Raw genomic sequence first — 19,854 nt, 5'->3', positions numbered from 1 at the left:
CATCTGAGCCTTCCCTCCCTGGGTGCTTTATCTGTCCTATCTCCCACTGCAAAGGAAAACCTACAAACAGCCCCTGCTCGATCACTGCCATGTCCAGTGGTTCTTTTGAGGGATCTGAGCTTCTTGAAAGCTTGCCTTTCCTATTTTGAAATGTGGAACAGTACACTACCCTAGGGGGGGGGAGGGGGGAGACCCTCGGATTCCTTTGCCCCTCTCTCCATGTCACTCCCCTGAGCACACCATAGGTGCTCTATGGGTCTGTGCATTGGTGTGGGGCCAGAAGTGAAACCAAGGGCAGTGAGACCAGAGCACAATGTGGTGCCCAGCCCATACAGAAGGGTCCCAGGGGGTTCTGTGTCCCCTTCCCACATCCTCTGCTGCATGACAGCCCTGGGCTGGAACACCTCCAGTTTGGGAGGGACTGAATTTGTAGTACTGGAGCTCAGCACACCTCCTGCATACCCACAGTGAAATGGCCCTTTTTTAGTGAGCAGTGCACCTGTCACTCATACATGGAGCTCCTCAGAGTCAATCTGCCAGTGCTGGCCACAGCTTGATTCCATCAGGTCTTCAGTTAGGAGAAAATATCACTGCCCAGTGACCCTTTAGTTATTCTTAAAGGCTCACCCTCTCTCCAAGAGCCCTTTCTGGATGTGGCAGAGACATGTCCTGGGCCAGCAGCCAGGCTCCATGTGCAGCCTGGGCAGAGAAGGAGCCCTCATGGGGTGGGATCCATGTCCCCAAGAGCCTCTCAGCAATGCTGGAGGTGCTGCAGCCTTACACAGTGTCTCGAACCTGCAGGGGCAGCCAAGCAGTTGTGCCCTCCCCTCTGCCCCACATCCCAGGCAGTCGACGTGTTGCTCTGACTTCTGCCTTTGCTGATGGCCAAAACCTGAGGGCAAGCTTAGATGTCAGATCTCCCCTATGGATCTCCTGCTGCTTTAGGGTGCAGCAAAACCAATGTACTTTCCTCCTTTCATGTCCTCAGACGCACTGGTCCCAGAGCAAATCAGCACTATCTCCACATCTGTGTGGCACAGCCAGGTAAACAGCATTTCACATGATGGTCCCTCATTTTCCCACAGCAAATGGCCCCACCAGAAGCACTGCACAAGGACGGAAACCTGGAGGCTCACTGCTTTCAAAGCCAATGCTGTCATTTCCACCAGCATGGGCAGCTTTTGCCTTTGCAGCAGCAAACTGCTGTGCTGCAGCACATGGCCCTGTGGAGCAGTGAGGCTGAGTAAGGAGTGAGGCACTGGAAATCTTCACTCATGGGCCGAGATTTCACGCAGTTGGCATCACTGAAACCTGCTGCAATGATTCCCATGGTCAGGAGATTGAAGCCTCTGTGCAGCAGGGGTGAGCAGCACCACAGCATGTGTATCTCCAAGCACTCCTGGGGCCAACTCCTCATCATTCAAGGCTGGAGTCAGGCACACACAAGGCTGCTTGCAATCCTTGCAGACCAACAAAGGATGGTGGCAGCCAGCTGGGCATGCATGAGGCTGCAGAATGGCTGTTCTTATGCCTGGGAATGGGATAAATCCACTGCAAGGAAAGGCTTTGAAAAAGTGAGGGGAAAAATACAGAGTTTCTCATGGGGAGTTTGTCAGATGTCTGCAAAGTCCAGTTTCACAGGTAGGAAAATGAGCAACTGGCTGACAGCCCTGTTTGCCAAGTGAGGGCTCAGTGTGGAAATGGAATATGCAACCAAGAGAGGCCAATCGAAACGAAGAGTTAAAATGTGTAGAAACTTGATAAGGAAAATGCACAGCTGGGACAGGCAGAATAGCACAGCTATCATTGGGCTCCACAGTGCCTTGGGCAGGGCTCAGGCTGTGGGGCTGGGGGGCAGGCAGCCCCACTGTGCTGTGCAGAGCCTGGGGGAGGGGGAACCAGTTGGCTGCAGAGTGGCCAGGGCTGAGACCCACAGTCTGGGCTCATCTGAGTGAAATTAAGAAATGATTAAAGGTTGCAGGCTGTAATTAAAACCCGCCAGCAGGTCTTCATGGGAAAGAGATCTCGTCAAATGAACCTGATTTTGCTCTTTAGTGAATGCAGGCTGAGTTGTAAAAGCACTGTGTGCACACGCAGCCCGCGCAAGCGGAGTGCTCAGTACTTCATGACACTCTGATTTGAAAAGCTAGTACTACACGGAGCCAATGAAGCACACTGAACAGGCTGGGAGCTGGCTGGCAGATCCCAAACAGAGCAGGGAAGTGCAGAGATGTGTCCTCAGTGAGGTCCGGGGGAGCGTGCTTGGTGGTGGTTCCATCGGTGATCGGGGAGAAAACAGAATCCTCACTCATAAGATGAGTGGATGACAGAAAGATGGATGCAACAGGAAATATTGAGGGGCAAAGAGAGAAATGTGGGCTGCCTAGTAGTGCTGAGCTGCGTGAGCTGAGGCCGCCCAGCACTGTGGAATGGATCCCTGCCACGCTCAAGAGACTTGTCCTGGTGAGGGAGGGACTCCGGGGGTCACCACGGGTGAACAGCCCGGCACAAGGCCCTAATGTGGTGCTGTGGCAAAAAGGGCTGATGTGGCTCTTGTGGGAGAGAGGAGGTACCTTTGTACGCAGGGCAGCACTCCTGCCATCAAAATGCTGTGCTTAAAGTGGGACGCTGAAACCAGAGGGGCTGCTGGGGGACGGGCCACAAAATGGATCCAAGGGCTGGGAAAATGTCCTGCTTCTAAAAGCTTGAGCTGCGTTCAATTTATTGACAGAAATTCTGCTCCTGTTCCCCCAGACCAGAGCATGGGTCAAGGAGGAAGCAGCACATGCCCCACTCCATGGAGAGGGGCAGAGCCAGCAGGCTGGCACAGGGACAGGTCCTCACTAGGTCCACTGGAGCAGCTGGGAGGAAGGGATGCTGCTCGGAGAGCATCCACAGCCTGCACAGTGCAATGTGACAGCCCCATTCCACCAAACCCACAAACCCAACCCCCCTGCGCCTGCTTCCTCAGCCGTGATTAATGGCAGGCATGGTGGATGTGGGAGGGCTGCAGAGGGTGCAGTGGGCTCCCAGCTGGCCCCAGCATGTATCAGTGAGCCCTGCTGCTGTCCTCAGGGCATGGGTCCCCATGTGCGGCCTCAGGCACAGCGTGGGACCCCCAACACATTGGAGTCCCCATGGGTTGGGACCCAGGGCTGCCAAGGTGTGCCACCCCTAGGTGAGGACAGAAGGACACACAGCACAAAGGCACCAACTCCTGGTGTGGCAGGGGCCGAGCAGGTTTAATTGCATTGGAAGTGAAATTATGAAGGAAAAAAACACAGCTTTGGTTTAAAGAAAGGGGCTGGGGGGATAGGAGAAAAAAAGCCCTTCAAGTTTCTATGACAACCGGCACAGCGAGAGCCTGCATCGAAAGCTCACTTAACACATTGAAAGCTGTACAGAAATAACTAAACCCCAAACTTTGTTCTGCCAGAGCTGGCAGCAGCACTGAGCCGGCATGGAGCACTGCTCCTCCCGTCCTGTGTGGGGTGGAGCTGAGCAGCTCCTCGTCCCCTGGGCTGGGACATTTGGGAGCGGGTCCTCATCCCTGGTCCCAGGCCGGGTACCACTGATGCTGGTGCCACCCAGGCACAGTGAGAGAAGCGGCCTCTGCCCATGGAACCTGCATGGCCCTCCCACCCCACAGCTCCAGGCTGTGTCCCATCCTCTCCCCTGCAGGGCCATCTTTGCTCTCTGCAGACGTCCAAGGCAATCCCTATCTCCTGCCATTCACACCCACCCCTGCTAGCCTTCCTCTTCCATCAGCTTCAGTCTTGCTCTGCTCTCCATCCCCAGAGTGATATTTGTTGAACCACAACATTTCTCAGAAGCACCTTGGAAGTATTCCCTTCCTTTCCCAGCACTTGGAGAGGCTCAAAGCTTTCCACCTGCCCATAACATAGGCTCTGTATCCACCATCCAAACCCATGGGGAAAATATATATTTAAAGTTCCAGTGGCTCAGCCCCTGCCACTACAATACCCTGCCCAGCAATGGAATCTTCTTTGTTTTATTACATTGCATGTGGACGAGCTAATTCCCTGACTCTAAAGCCAGGGTTAGGGCTCTGCTGCCTCTCAGCTGCCACTCATGCCATCAGAGCCCTTCCTAAGTCTGGGCAATGCATCCTCCAGCTCAGTGAAGGCATTCTGGGGCAATTTGTTGCAGTGTTGAGAACCTCATGGCTTCACAGATGGGCTGGGCATTGCTTTCCCTACCCTCTTGCAGCATCGGCACCATCCATCACCCCTCCCTTCCCCTGGGCTTCCTCCTCTCACTGCCTGGCACTTGGCAGCACGGCTGCTCCTTGCAGCATCCCAGCTGAGCGGCTCTCTGGCTCTCGGGCACTGCAAAGAAATCAAACCCAGCACACAGGTACACTGCTATTGCTGTTGTAATGATAGTGCCCGAGTTAAGGAGGCAGTGAAATGAACACCCTGCTTTGGAACACATCTAGATTATTGTGATGGCTCTTAATGCTTCCAAGGTGTAAATATGGGCTTCTAGATCCTTAAAGATGCCAAGGAGTTACAAGGGGATGACTCAGAGATGAAACATTCACTTTCATCCCTGTGCTGGCACAGAGAGGTCTCAGTGCAAGACATCCACCTTAAGAGCAGGGTGATAACAAATTAGCCGCAGACACTCTTGGCTTAATGAACACTGCAAGACAAAACAAACACGAGATGCTGCAGTTACATAAGGAGGTTTCAGAGGTTGGTGGTGTGTTTACACCTCTGAGGCTTCACACGGAAGGTGGGCGGCAGCCCTGAATGTGGAACGGGGACAGAGCCCTGAAAAGTGCCCACAGGAGGGCTGTGGGATCTCCAGGGGCGCAGAGGGCTGAGCACGGCCACGTCTGCACACAGGGATGAGGGCAGTGCCAGTGCTGACACCTCAAGTGCCTGCAAACACGAGCAGCGCAGCGGCTCCTGACAGCTGAGCGTTGCTCTCAGCAGAGGAGGGCAGCGAGCGCAAGCAGCTCCTGCAGCAAATCAGCAGCGCTTTAATTAAATCCAGGTATTTCGGTCCGCGCTCACATGGGGCTTTATGATCGTTATTACAACCAACATTTCTCTCTTGGTTCAAAGAAACCAGTCCACGCCTGACACCGAAGAGCAAACGCCTCCAGGAAGCAGCAGCCTTCCCCGGCCCCTATGGGGGGGACTCACTCACCCGCAGTGCTCTGCACACTGAGCGTTCTGCCGCCACGGTCCCATGCTCTGCTCCACAACACTCGCAAGGGGCCTCTACCAGAAACACAGAAGGGGCTCTGGATGTCCCAGCACGCACCCAACGCCGCAGCCTGCTCAGCAGCTCCCTGTGCCAAGGCATGCAGTGGCACCAGGCTTTGGAGCTGTGAGCGGAGCGGGTGGGAGCTGCTCCCCAAACAGGATCAGATGGGATTTGCCCAGGATGTGTCCTGCACGTCTTGACGCCTTGACAGCCCGTTGGGAAGAGCAGCATGGAGGTGCCAGTGCTGCACTCAGTGTGAGGCTGGCACAGCCAACACAGGTGGTAAAACTCGTGCAGCTGCTGGCTCAGTGCTGGGCTCATGGCCACAGCTCCTCTCTTGGGAATGTCAGCTCTGGCAGCTGTCTATGTGCTGCTCTCTCCGAGGTGTTCTCTACCTCCATCAGTTCTCAGGTGATGTAATTATTTGAGGTTAAGCCTTCCCAATCCAAACAGCATTCCTGCACATAATGCAGAACAGGGAACTCTGCCTCCTGGACACAAAAGAAGCCAGGATTCACTGCTCCTGACGTGGGCCAGGAGCTGGAATGGCCATCACCATCCTCAGCAATCCCTGGACACCAGAGCTGCTTTGGGCTCTGTTGAGCGTGGTGGTCAAAGCACACAGCAGCACTGCAGTGAGCAGCATGGAAATCTCAGACCTTGGTCAGCAGAGGTCACAAACACATCTCTCAAATCCTTTGCCAAATGTGTGTTGATTTTGGTGTTGCATCCATGATGACCCTCCCCGGGATGCTCCTGTGGTCTCCCAAAAGGCTCGGTGGGATCCAGCAGCCTAGGAAATGATTCAGGCTGGGTTTTCAGCAGGCTCTTGCTGCCAGTGGTATTGGGAAGCTGGTAGCCAAAATCAGGTGAGTGGACAGAGCAGCTCTGAATCAGACCTTTCAGCTGGAACCCATGAGACTCATGCTGGGATGTCAAAAGCCTCTGGTGGCATATGGAGAAAGGAGCCCATAGATACCCCCAGACACGTGCACCAGTGCTGGCACTCCACATCCTAGCAGCTCTGACAGGGTCTGAGAACACCCTGCCATCCAGGGCACCGAGGGGTGCCTCTGTGACGTTAAGCATAAATGGGACCAGGAAGCAAAGGATGCTGCTGCCTTGTGCTCCCTGTGGGCTCAGCACTGCTGGGAGCAGCACTGCAGGAACGCATTGGAAAGCATCAAGGAAAGAAATACACCAAATTATGGAGGACAAAAGATGTTCTCAGCCCAATCCCTTCTACACCTTCCAAAAAACCCCTCCCAGTGACAACCCCGCATGGCAGAGCACTATTCCACAGTTTCAAAAACACCAATGGCATCTTTTTCCCAGTACAAAAAAAGATGACAACAGAAGGATGTTCCACTTCTCCCAGATGGCACAGGAGCAGTGCAGGGTCCTACAGCAAACACGCTCAGCAGCACAACGCACAGCTGCTCCACGCTCGGGGCCAGCACTGAAGCTCTCACCATTGGTTTGAATAGAGTTTGCCCCCATGCAGCTCATCATGCTGCCAGGCATCCCTCCAGCAAAGAAACCACCTGCCTGCCTGGAGGGTGCCGTGCTGCAGTGAGGCTGTGGGAATGCAGGGTGCAGCAGCAGCTGTGTGCTGTGCACATTCAGAGCAGAGCAGTGGACACGTCACTCCCAGCCCCACTGCACAGCCCCATGGGGTCCCAGCTCTGGCCCCATGCTGGCAGCTCCTCCTGATCTGATTTAACAATCTGCAGATGCCCCGAAGTCAAGGTGACTGACAGCCCTTCACTCTCATCCCTGCTCATGTAATTGCTGCAGCTATTCCTGTACACTGAGATGTCTAATCTTAGCAAGCCGGAGCTGCCTGGCAATATGGACAAACCGGGCATTTCCACGCAATTACTCACCAACACCACTGGCACTTACTTGGACTGGTAGAAGTCCTTCTTGTCTGCTGACCCCAGGCTCTGCAAGACAGAAGACAAAACAGATACATCCCATCAACCCATGGCCGAGCAATGCCACTGATGAAGATGTGTGAGAAGGAAGAGCTGTGCCTGGGCTGTGTGTATGGTGGGCAGGCTGGGGAACTCTGGGCTGCCAGCTCACAGCCTCCATCCCCTAAAACAGTGCAGGCACAGCCTGCAGCCACCAGGGTCATGGCAGCAGCACGAGGATGCATTGGCTCTGAGTCTAGCACATCCACATCTGTCACCGCTTGCAGTGGTGTGGCACCATGAATCAGGGCAGGCTGGAAGCAGGACAGGGTGTGGGGTCAGCGGAAAGACCCACAGGCATGGGGACAGGTTGATGATATTCATCTGTCCAGAAAGACCCCAACAACGTGCAAAGTGAGCACAGCCCGACGCTCGCATGTTACCACACACCTGCGCCTTCACGAATGCCACTACTGCCACCAGCTCGTGCCATTGGAAGCCCAGTGCCATCCCAGCCCTGAGGGATGAAGGGATGGGGTGAGCACAGGAAGACCCCCACCGACAGAGGGATGCACTGTGTGCAGCGTGATGCTCAGACACGCTGAGACAGACAGACAGACAGACAGACAGATGGATCGATGGGTGGGCAGGCAGACAGATAGGTGTTTGGACAGACAGACAGACAGACAAACAGACCCACCAAGCCAGGGCGGCAGCACAGCCACCGCACCTCCTCCTGCTCCTGCTCCCAGGGACGGCCCAGCCCTCGCAGCCCCCCAGCGCGGGGTCCCGGGCAGCGGCACAGGGTGGCCGTGCCACCGTCCTCTCCCTGTCCCCGTCACCACGGCCGTATGTCGGCTGGAAGGAGGCACGCCGGGCCCGGCAGCTGTTGTAGTTTTGCTCCGTGGTTGCCAGGCAATCGCGAAGGCGAGCGCCGAAGCAGAAGCGGGGCCGAATGCTAATGGGGACTGGGAGCGCTCCCTGCCCAGCCCCGAGGGAAGCTCCGGGCGCTCAGCGCAGCGCAGTCCCGCAGCGGCCGGGCTCCGGCACATTTCCCTGGGCTGAAGGCACCCACCCGCCCCCAGCCCCGAGGCTGTAGCCAAACCTACGGCACAGGGAGCGCGGAGCAGGGGCTGCGCTGCTCTCGCTCTGTCCTACAGACTGGGATGTGGCCGAGCCCTGGCCCGGGCAGAGCTCAGTGAGCAACAGCGGTGCCCCACATGATGGGATGATGGGATGCGAACGGGGCAGGAACAGCGCAGGGCAATGCGATGGGAGCTGTGCTGCAGCTCACAGCCGCACCTCACACCAAGCAGGTCTCCAAGACGAGGTGGCTTTCACTGAGGTCTCTTCTATAGGTTGCAATGCTCCTCCTACTCCTCACTGAGCCTTCCTCCTGCCTCCCACAAGCAGAGGCCCCTCTGCAGCCTCTGTGTGAACCGTCCTCATGGTCTTCCCCAGGAAAACATCCTTGGACCATCCCCAACCAGCACCTCTCGTTCTCAGTCCATTCATTCAAAGCACACAAACTCGTCGACGTGGCAAAAGCAAGTCCCCATCCTGGGAACAGCAGCTGTACATCGGGCACTGCACTCCCCCTGGGTATGCCATTACTTCCTTAGACTTGCCACCTAAACCCCAGGGTGCTGGATCCTGAACTATGGCTACAAAGCAGTTCCCAAGCCATGAAAAATTCATTTTCATCTGCTATCCAGCAAGGATGGTGGAGAACTGGTGGCAGCAGCACTACCTGATGCATGAGGAATCCGCACCCACAGCCAGAGCCTGGCACCAGCAGAGCTCTGCAGGATGGCTGCCACTGTCCCAAGGCAGCTCAGAGCCTGGGGTGGCCCAGCACAAAGTTGGCAAAGGCAAAGCTGGCACCAAGGGTCTCACAGCTGGCACTGAGAGCCTGAAAAGTGACACCAATGGCCTCGTGGCTATCACTGGGTGCTCCATAGCTGACACTGAGAGCCCCACAGTTGGCACCGGGAGCCCCACAGCTGGCAGCAGCAACCCCAAGGGGCAAGGAATGGGTTAATGCAAGCACACTGAGCAGCTGGTTTTTAAGAGTCATGGAAAACTCAGGGGGTATTGGATAGCTGGAATAGAACAACGAGGCACTAGCTTTGGAGAGAGGAAAAACAAAACAAGAAAGCGGGGAGCTCTGTAATGATGGCTAGCCAAAACATCTCATTTGGAGCCTTATTAAGAGAAAATAGCAGTCGAGGAGGGACAGCAGAATTCCAGCACCATGTCCAAGGAGTCGGGCCTGGAGCGGGGCCAGCAGCCCAGGCTCAGCTCCTGGCTGCCCTGCACCCCACTGGCTGACCCCCACCCCCCCCCTGCCTCCCCACAGCCCCCACACAGCCCTCCCTGCCCTCTTCCCAGAAGAGAGAGGATCTGTGCGCAGCACACAGCCAAAACTCCCCCCACATTTCATTTCTTTCTCCTCAGCGTGCGCAGGGGGTGAGGATGTGCTCTTGGCATCCCATCTATGCGGGATGTAATTGGAAGCCCTTTGGTGAGGAGCAGCGTCACCCAGGGCAGTGACAGCCCCAGTCCCTCTGCTCCAACAGCTCCGATCCTGCTGTACTAACAGCCCCAGCCCCATTTTACCAATGGCCCCAGTCCCATTGCACCAACAGCCCTGGCCCCGCTGCAGAACGTGGGGTGATCCCAGCTGATGGTGACAGGTGGGGAATTGTGGACAAGTGGCTGATGGAAGCAACACCGGGTGGATGGATCGCCATAATGAAGCAGAGAGGGATGAAGCAGGATGGGAACACAAAGCCTGAAACTTCAGAGAAGCGTGCTGGCACACAGCAGAGCTGAAGCCATCTCCAGAGAGAGGAGAGGATCAGAATTTATGGGGGTTGTGAGGACACCAACCAGATAGGCCACGCAGAGCTGGGCAGAGCTGCTGGCATGCAGGGAGCTGGGATGAGCTCTGCTTCCCCCACCTGTGCCAGGGGACTGAGAGAGACAGAGAGTTCCCGAAGCAGAGCAGAAGATGGCCTGGCACACTCCTCTGCATTCTGGGTGGAAAGATCAATCTCTCCTGCATTGATAAGGCCTATGGAAGTTTTTATCTCTGCAGTTATACAACACAACATTGAACGTCAGCCGTCTCACACGCAACTAGATGGGGATCTGCTGGCTGCCAGGAGAGCCATACACCAAGTGAGGGGGGCTCTGGGAGCTGCAGATCCACAGGCAAAACAAACCCAGAGCCACAGAGGGCTCTGCTGATGCCATAGGGTGGGGGGGGGTTGAGGTGCGAGCATCCCTGTGCTCAGTGCATATCCCACACCGCAGCGTGAGTCACGTTCCACGGGGCCGCCGCGCTGCTGCCACTTGCTCATTTCATTGATGACTCAGGGCTTAGGAAGCACGTTTGAAATCCCTTAATGAAATAATGGAGAGAGTCATTTTTATCGGCATGTATTTTTAAAACAAATCCTTGAGTGAGGCTTGCGCCTAGCTCTGCCGTTCCGCTCCAGAGATGGAGGTGAACAGCTCTTGGATGGAGCCCAGTGCACCGGTGGGGCAGGAGCAGCCCCTGCACGTGGCACATCCCAATGGAGATGGTGGCTGGGAGCAAGGACACTGCCTGGCTGAGATGAGAGGACTGAATCCCAGCATGATTGGGTCAGAAGGGCCCTCCCTGCCCCCAGCCCCAGCCCCGCCGTGGGCTGTGCCCAACAGCTCAGGCTGCCCAAGGCCCATCCGTGGCCATGGGCATCTCCAAGGTTGGGCACCCACAGCTCTGGGCAGCAGTGCCAGCGCCTCACCGCCCTCTGAGTGAAGGATTACCCCCTAACATCTCACCTAAATCTCCCCCATTTTTGGACTGTTGGCCAATGTGACTAAGAAAGTGCTGTCCCAAGCAGGGCCAAAGCCATTACCACCAGGACCCTCTTCCTTTCCCTACACCAGCATCGCAGAACTGGGCCAGTGCTGCCGCTGCTGCCCTTGCTGTGAGAAGAACAGTGCTCCACGTGATGCTCAGAGCCTGCCTGAAAGTGCAGCGTCACCAAAAACACCAAGAGGGAAAGAGGTGCTCAGTGAGAGGGCTTATGCAAGCATCAAACATGAGACCATTGTAAAGGACAGTGATGAGCTCTGATGTTGAGCCTCACTGGGAAATAGCAGCCACGGGGCTGGGAACCAGGTGGCACGGAGGGGCCGATGCAGTTCTGCATGACCCATTTATTCCCACCAACACACATCAATCCCGCTGCACTTTTTACTCCCTGAAATGTTGCCAAGCATGATCTGAGCTCATCTTTTTTTTTCTGGGCAGTGTCCCTGGGAGAACCACATTATGAGAAAGGGCTGAAGAAGCCTCATGCAATTGTTCAGAAATGACACCAAAACGATGCCCAAAGACGAGCAGCTGCTCGCAGGTGGCAGCTTTCTCAGTCATCCCAATAAAATCTGGCTAAGCGCTCCCAGAATAACCAATGCCCACACAAACAAAAGGAGAGACCAAAACCGAGGGAGGCTATTTTTTTTTTCCATGTTGGAAGAAAAACTCCGCAAAACAAACGAGTGGGTTAATGCTGATCAAAGCCCACCCCCCACACCCGTACCCAAGCACTTGGGCCAAGGTGATGGCAGAGCTGAGGTTGTGCTGTGCAGCCTCACACAGCACTGTATGCACCAGGGAGCCCAGCGTGCAGGTGCCAGTGGAGCCCATGTTCCTCTCTGACCCGTTGGGGTTGGGGGGCAGCTGCCCAGGCCCTGGTGTTCAGCCTGGCACTCAAGACACAAGGCAGCTCCTCCCTGCTGCTCCCCTCTGCTGGCTGCAGCTGCTGGGACATGATGGCACCTGGTCATGGCAAACCATGCTGGCAGATGGAAGGGTGGAGAAGAGCCCTGCTGTGAAGGACTGGGGGTGGCAGCTGGGCAAGAGCCAGCACTGTGCCCTCATAGCCCTAAAGTCAATGGATCCTGGGTGCAGCAAAGCAGCGTGGCCAGCAGGGCAAGGAAGGAGATCTGCCTCTCTGCTCTGAGCTGTGAGACCTCACCTGGAGCACTGCATCCAGACGTGGAGTCCTCAGCACAGGAGAGACACGGAGCTGTTGGAGTGCATCCAGAGGAGGGCTACAAAAATGTTCCAAGGGATGGAACGCCTCTCCTATGGGCCAAGCTGAGAGAGCTGGGGATGCACAGCATAGAGAAGGCTGTCCCAAACCATCATTGCTGCGTGTGAGCTTATAAGTCCGTGGGAAATCCCCCCAGGTGTCACACACTTCTCCAGCACCATCCCTCCCCCAGCAGCCCTGCAGAGAAGGACGCACGGTTCCCCATGGGCCTCCCTGTGCCGCTCTGCTGCTGCCCCATGCGCGGCTTCACACCGCACTGCCTGACCACCACTAAGTGCTGAGGCACCAAACCCCATCAAGGAAGTGCGAGACACACTGCAGAATAATTTGAGAGCATTTTAAAAAGCCCAGAGGGGGAAAAAAGCTTTTTGGAACGTGTTCTCAATCTCATTAATTGGGAAGACAGCCTTGGAGGGGAAAGAAAAAAAAAAAAAAAAGATTATATTCCTCCCCAAATCATTATCCTCTCTGAAGAGTGTATCATATGAAAACAGTTATATAAAAGAATAAATTATATTTGGAATGGCAGGAACCCCAGAATAAAGCAAAGAACTCTGGTGTTCCCATATAAAGATAGGAGACAGTTATCTGTTCCAAATTTTCGAGTTTTCTGCTGTGCCAATTCAAATTCACTACATACCAGCATGGCCATATAAAGGGGACTCCACCCATGTAATCTTGGAACGAGCTGTAATCCCCCAAACTATCAATTTAATGTATGGGGATACAAAATGAGACAAGAATGTACTGACAGAGAGCACAATCCATTAGCTCCGTGGCAGAAGGCACCAGAACGTGTGCGCAGGAACAGCTATTTAAAGCCACATTTGCATTTAAAGACCGGATCTGAAATTAAGATTTCTGCACGCAGACAGCGTCGATTCTGCCAGTGAAAAGGCCATCTCTGAATCCAGCGTGAGTTTTGTTTTTCCCTTTCTTTTCTCCCCTTTGCTCAGCGTCACGTTTCTTGGCCGGCGATGGGAAGAAAGCGGCTCAGGGTCGGGAGTTTCCCATCTCACCATGCCTGTGTGCAGCCTCCCAGCCCGTCCCACTCGGGCTGCCCCATACCAGCACGGTGGGGATCAGAGCTCCAGAGGTGCTGTTCTGGGCTGCTGGGGCTCCGGGTGCCTCTGTGACACCGATGCAGCCAGAGGGGGCACACACAGCTGCAGGGACGCGGCGTGCATGGACAGCTCTGCACTGCTCTGCCCCTCGCCCCCTGCACACACTGTGCTACATCCCAGGGGGCCAAAACACCCGATTTTCCTGTATTTCCGCAAGTGCAGCGTGGCTGCAATGAGCCCCATCCTGCACAGGGCCCCTCCCACCGGCCCACAGCAGGATCCTGCTTTTTGCTCCAGCACTGCCTGCCCCATGGGGTGCTCCTGCGAGAGCTGTGCTGCAATGCATGGCATGGCAAGCGGCAGCACGGGATGGCACACAGCCCCCACGGGGAGACTCCCCAGCCCAGAGATGGAGGCATGGACTGGCCGTGTCAGCTAAGTGTTTCCACTCAAGCCAGACAGTGACTAATAACTCCATTAATTTGTTACTCAGTTAAATTTTTCAGCCCCACAAGAGCCAAATGGTTGCTCCAAGCGAAGAAATCCTGCAAGACGCATTCCTTCCTGCTGTCCCAGGAATACCCGGGGATCCATCACTGCAGGACAGAGCTGACAGCTCATTCATCCATCACGAAGAACAACACAGTAACCTTTCCTTTATCCCTTTTCCTCCCCAGATGCCATTTACTGGTGGCTACAGCTCGCGTCATGCTCCTGCAGCACTGCGGGAGGTGGGGGCTGAGCGAGCTCCTCGTGCTGCCACTGCTGCACATCAAACAAATGAGAAAACAAACATTTGTTTTATTGGCGTTACGGCTGTCAGCACAGGGAAGGAAAGAGCGTGGTCTGCAGAGCATCCACCTTCCACCCCTTCTGCATCCAACGTAAATGCATGCACCAGCTACACCCGGCAGAGCTTGGAGGCCCTTCTGAGCTCCCTGGAGGTTCGGCACACGGAGCTCAGCTCAGAACTGGGATTGGTGACATTATGGGATTCATGGCCACGGCCTTTTTATTTGTGCCTTCAGAAGACACGTGCCAAGAGCCTGCACCACACACCAGCACATCCCAGCTGTACATGGGGAGCCCGGCGTTCCCCTGCTGGCTGCCCCCCAGCCCGGGGCACATCAGGGCTCTGCTCAGTGCTCTGCAGGGTGTTGTTCCCTCCTGTTCCCACCTGCTCAGAATGGACCTGCTGCCCCTGAGACTGCATTGAGATTCAGCTGAGAAGCAAGCTTCAGGCAGGCCTCAGGAAACCAAAATAGAATAAAACATACATTTGTGACAAGATATCAGTCCAGTAAATCCTTGCACAGAACACAGAGGATAAAAAAAAACAGATTTCTTACAAAAACCCAGTACTTTCTCTTGGTTGGTAAACGTGCAGCCCTGCAAAGCCCACAGCTCCAGCATCCCCGCAACACCAGGTGCAGTGCCACAGGGCACAGAGCAGAGCTGCAAACCACCCCGCAGCACAAACCACCCTCCTCAAGCCCTGCTCCTGCAGCTCTCAACCTGCAGACCACTCTCAGCACATCACCAAACAAGCTTACAGGACCTCCTCAGGGCCTTGGGGATGTGAGTGCCCAAAGCCTCAGAGCCAAACCACCAGGACCCCTGTGGGTGTCCCCCAAATGGACCCCACACATCGCTGTATGGTGAGACACCGACTGCAGCACAGCCCCCAGCCCAGCTCACTGTGTCCTGGAGCTCGCTCCATCCCATGTCCCAAAGGGGCACTGACCCCCCCAAGTGCAGGGCAGCACCCAGTGCCCCCACCCCACCTGGCAGCAGCTCCAGCCCAGCCTTTCACCTCGTGCCTTCCCAAGGCCCTTTACCCGCCCAGCCTCCACCGCAGCCAGATGCTTTGGTTCACATTAGGCTTTTCCCAAATAATATCCCGGGGTACCCCAGCTCTGCAAGGCGCACCACTCACCATCTCTGCTATGCTTTGGTCTTCACAAGGGCTCTGGCTTCTTCCTCCTCCTCCTCCTCCTCGTCCCCTCCCTGGCTGCACAGCTGCCACCCGTTCCGGCTCCATTCCACGGTCTCTCCCCACGATTACAGGGCAGCACAACCACCCCAGGTGAGCTGGCAATCACAGACCTGGAGGCAATTTCCATGGAAATGTCCCCTCCCAGCTCAGACATGGGTTTATCTGCCTGGGAGGAGCATCCCACGCCAGCACTCCACAGTGCCTGACCTGTGCCTTGCCATCCCAAGATGCAGCAATGCTCCACAAGCAACAAACCGCCCATTCACTGCTTTCTTCCCTCCGTCCCATTGCAGCCCACGAACTCACCTCCTCCCAGTCCTGACCAGTAGCACCAGCCCCATGGCACTGGGTCCCCACAGGGTCCCCAAGCCCCAGCCCCAGCCCCAAGCCATCGATGGGCAGAGCTGCTTCAAGAGAAAAGCACACGTCTGTCTCCATGTGGGGTTATAAGGGCAAAGACCTGACTTTGCTGGGAGAAAGAGATGTGATGGGCATTTATCAAAGCTGGGATGAAGATGAAGGCAAGCTCAGACCCCAGAGCCCAGCCCTGTGAGCCATCCCAGCCCCACACAACCCCATCCCTGTGGGCTCCAGCACAGCAGCCTCCATGGGGCGTTGTGGCAGGATTTGTGGCAACAGCACAGAAAAACAAATGTGCCAAGGATTAGATGACCTGGCAAGTCACAAGCATGGCCAAGGATGGAAAACCAGCAGTCTGTGTCTCACCATGGCACCATGTAGTATCCCTGCAGACATAGCAGTACCCAGCCCTAGGAGGGCTGTGAGAAGTGCTCATCCAAAGCACCCCAAGAACGACGCACAGAGCTGCAGTGGTTTGTGGCTGTCTGTGCTCTGGAAGCACAGCAGCTTCCAGGGGAAGCACAGCCCCTCATGCCCAGGCCCCGGGGAAGCCCATCCGCATTCAGGCAGCATTTGGGCTGCTGCGAGGGAAGAAATTAAAGAAATAAATCATATTTTGTTCTTGCTCAGTAAACACTCGCTGGAGAGCCGTGATTCAGCCTTGCATCTGCTTCTCCCCAGCAGGAAGCCACGGTGCTGGTTACTGTGGTGGCTGCAGGGCACGGGGAGCCCGGGGCTGGCATGAGGACAGGGATGGGGACAGAGACAGAAGCAAGGGATGGGGATGGGGACACAAGGGTGGATGGCACAGCCGCACGTCTGCAGTGAGAAGGCTTTGGTGGGGATGTGGAGAGAGAAGGCAGCTGGGAGGAGAGTGGTTCAATGGGGAGAGGACGCACCGGGCATTCTCTGAGGAGCAGGGGGGAGTAAGGAGAAGCTCAGGAAAGGAGAAACAGGGAAAAGAGACAAAAAAGCCGCTGGGTAAGGGATGCAGGAAGGGAAAAAATAAAAGGGAAGGAAAAAAAAAAACACCAGTTGAAATCCTTGGGGAGTTGTGGAAGAGAAGAAAGCGCACAGACACGGCAGGCACGCCAGAGCCAGAGCCAGAGCACAGGAAGCGCCTAACGAGGCTGGAGACAGAGATACTACCGTGCTGCTGACATCATGCCGCGCCGCAGCCCTTTCCAAAACAGCTCCGAGCTGCAGCGCGGGGCGCAGGCAGTGTGCTGGGAGATGTGCTGGGAGATGTGCTGGGAGATGTGCTGGGAGCTGCCCTGGGCCAGCACAGCCCTGGGGTTGGCAGGGAGGGGACAGCGGTGGTGAGGGGCTGGGTCCGTGGGAAGGGGCATTGCCAAAGGTTTTCTCCAATTGATACACACACAGTGAGACGTGAAGTCCCTGTTGTGCAAAAAGGTGAGTGCTCCCAACAAACAGAGCCAAAGAGTGAGAAACGGCAGATACAGAGACCCACAGGGCAGCAGGGCACTGGGGAGGATCTCCGGACTGTGCAGGCAGCAGTGCCATGCATCTCCCGGTCCTGCATGGGCTCTGCATCCCCCCAGGGTCCGCATGGGACACCCACGCCGAGGGCACCCAGCAGCTGCTCTCCCAGCATCTTCTGCAGGAGATCTGCCCACCACAGGGCTGGGCAGGTAGGAGAAACCCATCGTGGAGCCTCTGTTGGCCCTGGAGCCACCCGCACCCCCAGCTCCTCGCTCCCAAGCCCTGGGGCTGCCTCCCTGCCTGGGGGGGCTGACTCACGCGCTGGGAAAAATTAATAAGCAAGCACAGGAGAAGGCTCATCCCTCCAGCAGCAGCATGAATCACGGCTCAGCTTGCCTGTCCAACGCATTGTTCAGCACTGAGTCAGTACTGCTGCGCAGGTTAACAAGGGCAGAAATTAAAAGTGATGGCCTACGAAATGCAACAGCGCTGAGAAATTATAAGGCAGTGCTACTGTAAGAAAGCTGACGGGGCTGCCCACAGAGCCCCAGAAAAGACATGCTCCGTGCTTCAGCTTCTCACCAGCTGCTTCTTTGCAGCCAAGCCCCCCCCAGTGCCCCAGAGCTCCCCAGAGCCCCACAGCGAGAGGCAGTGCTGTGCATCCACCACCTCTGCCTCCCACTGGGTGCCTCACATGTGCAGCCCTGGCTGGGGGGAGAGCCCTAACTGAGCAACCTGTGTCTCAGGGCTGGGGGCCATCCTCAGAACAAAAGCCCTTGTCACTATTTCCCACCCAAAACAGCTTCTGCAACACAGTGGTGCATCACCACTGCAAGTAGCAATGATGTTTAGAAAGTACACTGTAACCTCAGCGTAGAACAAGAGGCTCCTGCAGCCAGAGTCCTGGATGTTGCTGTGGAATGGCTGCTGTGAAGCAACCCCAGAAGAAGAACCCCTCGTGTTCTGTGAGCTTGTAGGTACTGAGCAAGTGTACCAATATGGGCTGTACTGCACTCAGAGATGCATGGGAGCAGAACCCGACTTTGTGGAGCAGAGAGAGAAAGAGAGGAGACACGCAGTTTGGGAAATGGGGTCAGCTGCTGGGCTGCCCCGGTACACGAGCATGAGCACACCCAGGAAACATGCGCTGTGCTTTAAGTGCTCCCTTCTGATCATATCTGCCACCAACTACTCTCATCCCTCTCCAACACCAGCTGATGGATCAGCTTTGAAGATACTGTGCAGCAGCAAGTTCTGCAGGTTACATCCTCTGGTACAAGAAAGCACTGCCCCACGGCAGCGCTTCACTCGCTTCCTTGCAGCTCTGGCTGATGGACTTAAGCCCAAGAGAAAGACCAAAACGTCCCCAAGGATGCTGTGACTCATGATGCCATCCCACACCATGCTAGGACCCCAGGGCAGATCCCACCCACCACCAGCACCTCTCCTTTGTCACTGCAGGGCTGGGGGCAATGAACACAACGTGACGCACGCTGCTCCATCCCACCCAGCAGCCCCAGAGAAAGCTAATCTGAAGGAGCCATCAACTGAAAACAAAACAAAATCTGCTCAGCAAACCAGCGAGCACCAGAGGACCCATTTTCTCCGACAAGGATCCAATTCAGCTCTAAGAGGACAGTTATTATGCATTAAATGAATGGCAATCGATTATTAAGAGCGCATTCATCGGGGCTGGGTAAATGTGTAAGAAGATACCCACCTATTACATAGCTGTGAAACCACACTGAATGCGCTCCTAATGACCAACTGGTATTTACTTAACATTCAATATCCATTGCTAGGGAAGGTCTCTCTAGATTTAATAAGCCTCTGTTATTTTATGTTTAATTAAATACCGTCCACTATTAAAAACATATTTAACTGAGGTCAAAACCAGTAAAAACTGTATCTTATAACACAGCTGCTAAACCTCAAATATCTCCTTAATGATTAATTGGGATTTAGCACGATTGCTGTCCGACCGAGAGCGCGTGGAAGCCAGAAGCTCCAAGATTCAAGGACAAAAGTGCTTTGCTTCTGCAAACAATTCTGCTGGTTGAATAGTTTGGCTGATAGAAACGTAGCAGGGCAGTGGGAGCCTCAGCCCAGTGTAACCCAAAGTTTGGAAAATTCAACATAAAGCACATCCACGTGCACAACACCTGCGCAGCTGAGCGGGGAGCTGGGACACAGTGCCCCAAAAGCAGGGAACCCCACGGTGTGGGACACTTGCAGGACCCATCCTGCTCAGCCCTGTCCCAGCTCTTCTGGGAGCATCTCGATGGGACACGTCCAGTTGGAACTGCCAGTGGTTGAGATTGCCAATGGGTTGGATTGCCAATGGTTGGGATGGCCAATGGTTGGGATGGCCAGTGGTTGGGATGGTCAGTGGTTGGGATGGCCAATGGCTTGGGATTGTCACTGGGCTGGCTCTGTGGTTTGTCATCCACAGCATCTCCTCCAGCAGGAACCAGTGGTGCCAGGAAGGAGCTGGAGCTGGATTTGCTACGATGGCATAAGCTCTGCCCTCTCCACTCCATTCGTCATCGGCGTCACTGGGCACAGCGACAGCTGTGGGGACAGGGGCCTCTCAGTTGGGGGAAAGAGGCTTGAACAGGGAGCAGAGAGAAGTTCAAAGCATGTCAGCACTTGGGATAAAGCCATTCCACCTCAATGACCTCCTGCAAGAGGATTTGATTCTTGTTGTTTTCATTCTGAAAGCCCTT

The 19,854-nt window shown here is 55.4% G+C and overlaps 1 protein-coding gene across 1 annotated transcript in view; it reads right to left on the bottom strand.

Moving 5' to 3' along the window:
* LOC122169295 (ankyrin repeat and fibronectin type-III domain-containing protein 1-like) overlaps nt 1-19,854 on the bottom strand; it is an 84,915-nt gene that overhangs the window by 34,431 nt on the left and 30,630 nt on the right. Inside the window, exon 2 of the mRNA XM_042835335.1 lies at nt 7,144-7,184. Coding sequence (XP_042691269.1) covers nt 7,144-7,184 — 41 coding nt within the window. The remainder of the gene's footprint in view (nt 1-7,143; nt 7,185-19,854) is intronic.

This window comes from Centrocercus urophasianus, unplaced genomic scaffold (assembly GCF_019232065.1).
Source record: "Centrocercus urophasianus isolate 14NV4802_14NV808 unplaced genomic scaffold, USGS_Curo_1.0 seq_51, whole genome shotgun sequence".
Classification (NCBI taxonomy): Eukaryota; Metazoa; Chordata; class Aves; order Galliformes; family Phasianidae; genus Centrocercus; species Centrocercus urophasianus.
This window is presented reverse-complemented; position numbering and strand designations above follow the sequence as displayed.